General features: G+C 40.4%; 1 protein-coding gene across 1 annotated transcript; it reads left to right on the plus strand.

Moving 5' to 3' along the window:
• The first annotated feature begins 7,670 nt into the window (after nucleotides 1-7,670).
• Nucleotides 7,671-9,078, plus strand: LOC130501218 (ruBisCO large subunit-binding protein subunit alpha, chloroplastic-like). The gene is made up of 4 exons (XM_056996105.1): nucleotides 7,671-7,873; nucleotides 8,287-8,414; nucleotides 8,497-8,618; nucleotides 8,847-9,078. The coding sequence occupies exons 2-4, from the start codon at nucleotides 8,291-8,293 to the stop codon at nucleotides 8,949-8,951; spliced, it is 351 nt and encodes a 116-aa protein (XP_056852085.1). The 5' UTR covers nucleotides 7,671-7,873; nucleotides 8,287-8,290; the 3' UTR covers nucleotides 8,952-9,078.
• Nucleotides 9,079-10,242: the final 1,164 nt, after the last annotated feature.

Raw genomic sequence — 10,242 nt, forward strand, 5'->3', positions numbered from 1 at the left:
TCCGTGTATCCCCTCCTTCTAGCGCCAAACTGTGGGAACCGAAATTCGCACTGTCGATTTTAGTTAAGTTTAAACGTAGGAAAACAAAGTTGACCTAGTTTTCCCCGAGGATCCCGGCTATCTGATGGGCCACGCACGACGAAGTTAATACGAGTTTAGTTTGAGAATAAATGCGTAAAATAAAGAGAGCAAAAGAAAGAATCTTATTTCCGAATTCGCGGAGAGCGTTTGAACAACAGGTCGAGATCTCGGCCGCAAGAGCTATCGATCGTTGCTAGTCTCAAAACCTAGATCTAACATAGTTGAGTCGCAGCTCGCTAAAAAGGAAATAAAAGCCTAAGTTCTAAGTTGCTCTAGAGTGGTTTCTTTCTTCTGATTTCGGATCCCCCTTCCTCTGCTCCTAGCTTTGCTTATATACTCCCATATGACGGTCTATTCTTGATGGGCTGAGTCTGCCGCGAGCTGGGCTTTTTCCATTTTTGTCGGCCTTCGTGTTTATCGGGAAAGTTGACAATTATCCTTTCGGAAATTTGACATTTATCCTTTCGGAAATTTAACATTTGTCTTGTTATGTGAAGATAATTGTAAACCGTCGTATCTATCTTTTAGAAAATCGTAAATGGGTCGTCCGATCGGGTTTGGTCCCTTTCGGGCCGTCTTCCTGACTTCCGTTGTTTTCTACGATTTCTTTGAAAGAATGCTCCTACTTGGATGTCGAGTATTTCGGAAGATCTTCAATCCATTGCTGAGGTGAATGGTGTTTTAAGATAACCATCACTGTTTTCTACGAAGTCTTTCTGTCCGTTGACGTCTTACGGGTTCTTCAAAATCTTGGAGCAGGAAAAGGAGTTTTGTTTGCGGGATGTCGGAAAGTCGCAAAACAAGGATTTCTGGCGACCAGGGGGCTTAGAACTTACGCACGAAGACTAGCCGCCCGACGACCCGAGCCAGCACGGGGGCTAGCCGCCCGGCGACCACGGCCAGCACGGGCGCTAGCCGCCGGCGGCCACGGCCAGCACGGGGGCTAGCCGCCCGGCGGCCACGGCAAGCACGGGCGCTAGCCGCCCGGCGGCAACGGCCTGTAAGACCCAAACCTGGATCCCATGATCCAACCAGTCCAAGTACTTACCTAAATGTCTATGTGCAATTCAACCGGTTTAAGTCCAATAATGTCTAAGTCATTTTCAGTTCATTTGAGGTTTATAAACACAAGTAAAAAGCGGAAGCATAAAGAAAAGATCATTTCATATATATAAGTCAATGTGATCCATACAAATCATTCAATCCACACAAGTTGCACAATAGGCTATCATAAGTTCATCTAGACTAGACACACATCACACATCCATCCACGGCCAAGTCTTCAAGACTCCTTAGCTTTACCACGATCACTGCTTGTTCCTGAAACCAAACCCACAACACATGAATACATTTATGAACCGATATCCTAACAACAATACTAGTAATACATGGTTCCGGACCCTAGATCACATCTAAGTCCCAATTCTGACCACACCAATTACTCGGCCAAAAACTAAATAAAATTCATGATAAATCCTGATAAATCCAAACTAAGAGAATGGTCAATTGGATTCCTCAGAACCGGCCTCAATCATATCGATCTTGACCATGAACCGCCAACCGGCCAAACTGAACCATCTCCAATTTCCATGATATAAATTGAATCTAACACTTTGATAATTCATTAAAAATCCCAACTAAGAGATTACAATCGCCAAACCCCAATAATTCCCTTGGGAACCATGAGATCGGACCATACCTCCCCAACCAAGGCCATGGAGAGATTACACTGACCAATCCAAGCCTTGGGGGTTTGTCCGCGGGTTTAAACCCTCAGACTACATCAGAATATAGTAGAAAAGAGATTGACAAAGAGAAAAGGAGAAACGGATGCAACCAACACATCATGGTTCAACCGGCCAGACCATATAAACCCATGGTCTTGGACGATCACCATCCGGAGTGCATCACTACCTTAGGCGTGCGTTCCTCTGCGCCTCCATCCTTCTCTGTTTCCTTCCTCTTGTCCTTATCACTTTGCCCGCCTGCCATAGCCTTGCCTGAACCTTTTCCACCGTTTAAATCACACCGGACACCACTCGGATCACTCCTCACCGCCGGTCTCTTCTTTCTTTCTTTTTGGTAGAATTTTGGCAGAGGTTTGCCTAGTGTTTTTCGTGATCCAAATCGATGAATAATGCCTCCTATTTATAGGAAAACCATCACAAGCAGTTGGACCGAACGGTTGCACGGTTTTGGGCGAAAAGGCACAAACGGTTCCATTTGCATCTCTTCGGCCAAACCGCTTTCCAACTGCCTCCAACCGCTCCCCTTGATCGATCTCCATCTGCCAACACTTCTCCAGGTACCTAGCTCACTTGCCAAGCTCCATGGTCTCACCTGACCATGCCACCACCGAGCCGGACCCGTAACCGCTCATGGTCCGGTCCAACCGCCCAAGAGCAAATCACTCCGTCCAGCTGAGGTGAGCTGATTACTAGCTTCCCCAGCTGAGTGAGCTGACCTGCCAGCTACTGGAGCTGTCCTAGACTTGCCTGAGCTACTGTGAGCTTGCCTCACTCCTTTCCTAGCTGCCCGAGCTACCAAAACTCAACGGCCAGCTATCAAAACACTTGTCCAGCTCCCTTGAGCTTACCTTTACTCCATTCTGGTTATGTCTCAGCTTCCTGATGCACTTAACCCCATTTATGGACCATGATACGCTTGCCCTTTGGTCTCATGACTTGGCTGGTGCTTGTCCTCGCACCATGGTCCATCCGGATGGTGTTATCTAGAACTTGGGACATGACAAGTCTCCCCACTTGGAAGGAACTCGTCCCTGAGTTCATACTCGATGGTTCACCATCCACGTATTGACTATACCACTCAGGATACTCAGCTTTCATCCTTGCCTCCATTTCCCAAGTGATAATGTCCTTGCCATTGAATTCCCATACTATCTTAAGCATAGGAACTGTCTTCTTTCTCATTGCCTTTTCCATTATATCTATGATCCGAACCGGCCTTGTCTCTAAGGTCAGGTTCTTACCAAGATCTTTTGGAATCGCAGGCAACACAATGTCCTGGTCGGTCAGACACTTCCTTAGTTGGGACACATGGAACACATTGTGATAAGCATCCATCTCAGATGGCAAATCCAATTTGTAAGCCACTGCCCCAACTCTCTCAAGTATCCTGAACGGACCTAGGAACCTTGGGTTTAGTTTCTTCCTTCCAGAAACTCTGGCCCTTCCTTGAATGTGATCATCTTGAGATAGATTAGATCACCAACCTCAAACTCAAGATGTTTTCTTCTTTTATCAGCATAGCTCTTCTCGCGGTCTTGTACCTCTTTCATCTTCTCCTTGACCAACTTAATTTTCTCAGTTGTCTCCTCCACAATCTCAGGACCTATTATGCTGCGCTCCCCCACTTGGGTCCAGCATAAGGGTGTCCTGCAAGGCCGCCCATACAATTCCTCATAGGGAGACATGCCTATACTGGTGTGAAAGCTGTTGTTGTATGCAAACTCCACCAGTGGCAAATGCTTCTCCCATGAGTCGCCCCAGTCTAGTACACATGCCCTTAGCATGTCTTCTAGTGTCTGGATAGTTCTTTCTGATTGTCCATCCGTTTGGGGATGGTAGGATGTACTCATGTTCACTCTAGAAGTAAGAGGTGAACCTTGGGTCTCTATCAGAGACTATACTGGCCGGCACTCCATGCAGCCTCACTATTTCATCGATGTAGATCTTCACTATCTCATCCACCCCATCACCCTTCTTGATTGGTAAGAAGTGTGCGGACTTGGTCAGTCGGTCCACAATCACCCAAACTGCATCCTTCTTACTCCTTGTCGTTGGGAACCCAGTCACAAAGTCCATTGTGATGTGATCCCACTTCCATTCAGGCATAGGGAGGTTTTGAAGTAAACCACTGGGAACCTGATGCTCAGCCTTGACTAGTTGGCAAGTTGGACACTTAGCCACCCACTCGGCCACATCTGCTTTCATCCTCACCCAATGGTAATACCTCTTCATGTCCCTATACATCTTGTTCAGTCCCGGGTGTACTGAGAACTTAGACTTATGAGCTTGCCTCATAATCTCTTCCTTTAGTCCCCGGTCACTCGGAACACTCACACGCCCATGTACCAGAATGGTACCATTGCTGGCCGTCTGGTACTCTGTCTTATCATTCCTTGCAACCTTTTGCAAGTTCTCATCCAAGCATTGTGCTTGCCTGATTCTGCTCAGGAGATCGGCCTGATCCACAACCTCCAGCCCTAGAGGTTCATCCTCACTGACCAAGGTGTTTAGATTCAAAGACCTGACCATCCCCTCCAATACATCAGCTTCTCTCTCTGCTGACACTTCAGCTCTCCTCCGGCTCAAAGCATCTGCCACCAGATTTGCCTTGCCCGGATGGTAAGCAATATCAAGATCATAATCCGCCACAAACTCCATCCACCTTCTCTGCCTCAAGTTTAACTCAGGCTGTGTAAAAATATACTTGAGGCTTTTGTGGTCGGTTAGGATCTGCACCTTAGCACCATAGAGATAAGATCTCCATATCTTCAGGGCAAATACCACCGCAGCCATCTCTAGGTCATGAGTTGGGTAGTTGCCCTCATGCTTCCTCAGTTGCCTGGAAGCATAAGCAATGACCTTCCCATGCTGTGTGAGCACACAGCCTAATCCAGTAATGGATGCATCGGTGTAAACCACATATGGTTGGTCGGCCTCAGGCAACACTAGCACTGGTGCACTGGTCAACATGGTCTTTAAGGCCCGAAAGCTCTTATCACATGCATCAGACCATGTGAACCTCACATCCTTTCCGGTAAGTTGTGTCATAGGTTGTGCCACACTTGCAAACCCCTTGACATACTTCCTGTAGTACCCGGCCAAACCCAAGAAGCTTCTAACTTCAGTTGCATTCTTTGGTCTTGGCCATTCTTGTATACACTTGATGATGTTAGGAGTTTTGAGGCTCCTAAGTCAAATGATAGTATAGTGGTAGTAAGTTGTCGAACCAAATCTGAGGGATTTAAATGCAGAGAGAATGCAAGTATTTGCCTAATCTAAGTGCAATCAGAGAGTTGGATGGTTTTTAAACTAAAACTAGAATGCAAGTAACAGAAATGATACTTTTAAACTATTGGAAATGAGAACTCATGGGTATAGGGATTTCAGACCTTGGGTGATCAAGTTTCGAACTAAGGATGACAAATGAATCAATCAAACTATTAACCTTAAGCCTAAACACAATTCTAAGCAAGCTCTATGTCTAGATGAATGCTCATTTGCTAACATGTCTCAAACATCAAATGTCTTTGGTTGAATAACATGCAAGCAATCATTACTAACAAGTCTATTAGCTATCTTAGCATCTTTAACAACAAATCTCTTTGGCAAAGTACACTAAAAGCCTAGGAGAGTTGACTCAGGCATTTCATCAAACACCTTTTGGGTGGGAAATGCCTAGAGATCACCCTTTGAGTGGCCTACTCAAATGATGCATTATGAATACTCTACTAGCAAGGAACAAGAATGATCTACACTAAAACATCCTAGAACTAGCCTAATCACCCTTAATCTCCCTAACCCATGAATTCAAAAGGTGATTACTCACTAATCCCCATGATTCCTCTTAAACCCATGATGGATTTCAGATGAATCATATAGAGAAATAGAAGAGAAATCACAAGAACAATCACAAATCAAGCCAAAAAGAAATCTTTTTCTTGAGAGAGTTTTTGTTCTTCAATAGATCAAAGATTATCTGCCAAAAGGTGGCTACAACATCCTTAAACATTAGGTTTTTCAGAGTAAAAACGTGCAAAAGAAATTGCAAAAAGGTCCTTGAAAAATCATAAAATCGTGTAGCAAAAGGGGCTGGAGCGACCTTGGGGGGTCGCTCTGAGAGGTCGCTCCAGCCTCAATTTTTGTGTCTCCGGGCGATGAAAACGCGAGCTACTTAGGTGGGTCGCTCTGGTTGGTCGCTCTGGTTGGGAGCGACCTTGGGGGGTCGCTCCGGAAGGTCACTCTGCGGTTCTCGACCAGGATGGATATGCCTCTAGTAAATTGATCGTAACTTCTCCATTACATCTCCAAATGACTTGAAACCACCTCTATTAGAAAGCTAACTCAATTTCCTGTTTCTCCACAAAATCTTAGCAACAGAAGATTTCTCTAAGGCCTCCATCCATGCTCATCTTTCACCTCCTTTTTGATCACATTGCTTCCAAATGTCTCCAAGAACTCCATGTGGTGTTCCAATACCTGATAGAGACATATGTATGCCAAATGCAACCTAAACATGTCTAAATCCTAATCTATATGATGCAAATGCTTATGAATGAATAGCTAAAACAATGCAAATATGCAAGATATCAACTCCCCCACACTAGTCCTTTACTTGTCCACAAGTAAACTTTCAAGAACCAAGGAAAAAAGGGTTGAAGATGGGGACTCATAACCAAAAGAAACTCTTCTTAGTTCTCAACCTAACAACCTTGCATAATCATACCAAATAGCAAGAGCAAAGATTTTATCCATCTCTAACTTCTCTAAGCCTATCCCAGCTCCTTTGATCTCTACACTCATTAACCATGCATCTACAAACCACAAATCCACATCTCTCTAACATTTATGAAGCAAACTCAATAGACATTTCACAAATGGTCAACTGGTCCAAGTCATTTGGTTTGGTAAGACAAAGGCTTTAATGCAAGTGAAATCAGAGGTTCAAAATGATCTTTTAAGGTGGTTTACTCTCAAAACAAAGTAGCTTTGACATTACACATAATATATCTAAGAAAGAGATCAACTCATGCATACAATGCTCAATCTCCATTGTTCTACCCTTTCCCAAACATACAAGAAATTTAATTATTCCTCAATGTCAAACCCAACTCACATCTCTCACCAAAAGATCCCAAGAACATTCTTCACATCAGACTCTTTCTTTTTGAAATCAATAAGGGATTTTCACAATTTTAAAACAAATCTGAGCTCCTAACAACTTTGCTAGCCCCCTTTTTATTCTCTTTTTTTTTCTTTTTCTTTTTTTTTATATTTTTTTTATATTTGGGGGCCAAGACTTTTCACAATAAGAGCTAGATACTTCTTCACTTATCCCAAAAAGACTAATCATTTAAGTACAAAGAGTCAAACCTTTCATATTCCCAAATCACAATCACAACACTCACCCCCCTTCCTATAGCTAGACAATAGAGTGACTAATCTAGCAAGAATGGAGACTAAGCATTGTCGTTCCCAATACTCTCAACATTATGCACATGTAAAGCTTTCCAAAGAGGCCTCACTCAACAAATAATGATGGCTTAAAAAGGAGGTATGGGTCACTACAGGAAATATGAGTATTAATAGCATTAAATTATAGCGTTTTTGACAATTCTGCTATTGTATATCAATACTGACTTTTTTGATAACGTTTATAAATTTAAAACGCTATGTTTAGTATCGCGGGAAAATAAAAAAATGTAGTCGCGTGAATTTTCTAAGTATTGGCTCTAATAATTAGGAAAAATAATATTTTACCACCAAATTCACTGCTCATCGTCTCTTCTCTGTCGTTTTTGCTCTCTCTCTCTCTCTCTCTCTCTCTCTCTCTCTCTCTCTCTCTCTCCCCTGCTCTCTATTGAGTCTATTCTGAATCCCTTCGATTCTATCTAAACCCTAACCCACTCCCCTCAATTTCATTTTAAGAGTGAAAAACCATTTCCTTATCAACAAGCCCAGAACGTTCTCGTTTGCGCCTCTGGTCTGAAAAAATGGCGACTGCAAACACTCTCTCTTCGGCCTCCATCCTCTGCTCTTCACGCCAGGTGAAGGCTTTGTCTGAAATTTTAACCATTACTTCATTCTATTTCAGTCAGTTTGGCTTATGTCTGTTTAGGCTTTAGTAGTTTCTCTGGCTGGTGAAAGTTTGTTACTTTCTCAGTTTCAACTTCTTGAAACGCTTAATTGGTTTCTGGGTTGGTGAAAGTTTGTTTCTTTCTCTGTTCAGGCTTCTTGAAATGCTTTATTAGTTTCTGGGTTGGTGAAAAAATTGTTACTTTGATTGTTAATCATCAAATTAACAATGATATGTAAACTCTTCTTCTTGAAATTGCATTTGTTGTGGTAGGAGGCTGCTGTAAAGAACAAGTACGGAGGACTCATGCCAATTAATCTTATTCACCTCTAATATGATTGTGTGTGTGTATGTTTCTGAGATGTGTTGTTTTATTCCTATCAGGATCATGAACGAGCACTTTGACTCAGCTAATGTAAAGGACATTGCTTTCGACCAGAGCTCCAGAGCTGCTCTTCAAGCTGGCATCGACAAGCTTGCTGATGATGTTGCTCTCACTCTTGGCCCTAGAGGTATATTATTACTGGTCTGTTCAGTGTGTTTGTTGTACCACAAAACTATATTCTTATCTTGATGTGATGTGATGTTTTCAAGGGAGGAATGTTTTGTTGGATGAGTTTGGAAGTCCCGAGGTTGTGAACGATGGAGTCACCATTGCTAGAGCTATTGAGTTACCTGACGCCATGGAGAATGCTGGTGCAGCACTTATCCGTCAGGTTAGTTTGTGAGAGGGCTTTTATCTTTATTGTTATTTCTGAAAATTGGTGATTGATTTGTTGCGTTTGTTGTTGTTGTTGGTGTGATAAAGGTTGCGAGTGACACATCTCCATATATTCTTGTTTCTTTCGTGTTCAAGTAGTTTTAGAGTTTTTATTGCTACTTTGAAGTTTGATTTGAGTAGTTCTAAGGTTTATTTATGTTTATTCTGTTCTGATTTTTTTTAGGAATGGAGAAGAGTTTACGTGATGCAGCACATAGAAATGGCATCTAGAGCTTCCGAGGTGATTGCGTTTGTTACGGAGTGGCCTGCTGCGTTATCCGTAGATTGATACTTTTGATTCTTAAAATTGGAAAGTTCTTGTCTTTATAGCTAAAAATTCAATCTGTTTTGTACCTATTTAGGAACTTGTAGAGATGGTTATGATAATGTATGGGAATGTTATGTGATAAAAAGAAAATCTAGTACTAATAACAAATTAGAAACAAAAACAAAAATATTTTTTTACCTCAAAATCTAAACCCTAAACTTACCCTAAACAAAAGTAATATTATTTTTCAAAAAAAAATCTAATCCCTAAACATACCTTAAAAGAGATAAAATAATAATTTGAGTTTTGATAAAAAAATATCATTTTAATTCTTTTAGGGTATGTTTAGGGTTAGTATTTTTTTTTGAGAAAAAATATTATTTTTGTTTAAAGGTATGTTTTAGAGGTGTATATCATAAACTCTAACCCCCAAAATTTAATTCCAAACCTTATATCAAATTTCAAACCATAAACCCAAAATTTAGCCTCAAATTAGATCCAAAATCTAATCATAAATCTTAATTTAAATCTCAAATATTAAATTTTAAAAATATTATTTGTAAAGAACACTTCTTTATGATTGTTCAATAAATTTGAAATTTCATAATAAAATAAAGATATGTCTATCAAATCTCGATATCATATCCAAATTATGTTTATTAATGATTTACTTGTTTTTATTAGAGTGGATTATATTTATTAATGATTTTAAAAGCACTAATTAATAAATAAAAAATTAACTTAATATGATAAAGAGAAAATCCAACACTAATAATAAATTAGAAATATTACCTTAAATTGTAAACTCTAAACATGCCTTAAATCCTAACTACATATCTCAAACCCTATATCTTGAATTTCAATTTATACATAAATTTTCCACCTAAAACATTTTAATCCAAACACTCAGATTATATATCATAAAAATATTCAAGTTTAAACATTATATTTCAAACTCTACATATACCTATTACTTATACTCCAAACCCTATTATCATATTCCAAACACCAAACCACATACTTCATATTGACATATATCACATAAAACATTAGATATTAATTTTTAATCAATCACACAATTTGAAAATTTTAAATACAAAATTCAGATTAAAATTTGTAAATTATGATATCAAATTATTTAAAGTTTAAATTTTCTTACAATAATTATAAATAAAAAAGAAGTAAATTGTGCTGTTTTTTTTTTCTCAGCCATTGATTGATTTTTAAATCAAGGCTCCAGAATCAATCTCTTATCTATCTTCGCCCTTGTTTTCTATTGGTTATGCGCGGATCACTCTCTGCACCGTTAGAT

The sequence above is a fragment of the Raphanus sativus genome, unplaced genomic scaffold, assembly GCF_000801105.2.
Source record: "Raphanus sativus cultivar WK10039 unplaced genomic scaffold, ASM80110v3 Scaffold0129, whole genome shotgun sequence".
Taxonomy (NCBI): domain Eukaryota; kingdom Viridiplantae; phylum Streptophyta; class Magnoliopsida; order Brassicales; family Brassicaceae; genus Raphanus; species Raphanus sativus.

Bases quoted from the DNA above. Each gene is read 5' to 3' on its own strand.
- LOC130501218 (XM_056996105.1), top strand. From the start codon at position 8,291: ATGAACGAGCACTTTGACTCAGCTAATGTAAAGGACATTGCTTTCGAC. The intron at 8,415-8,496 runs GTATATTATTAC...GATGTTTTCAAG, and splicing joins TCTCACTCTTGGCCCTAGAG to GGAGGAATGTTTTGTTGGAT. The intron at 8,619-8,846 runs GTTAGTTTGTGA...GATTTTTTTTAG, and splicing joins GTGCAGCACTTATCCGTCAG to GAATGGAGAAGAGTTTACGT.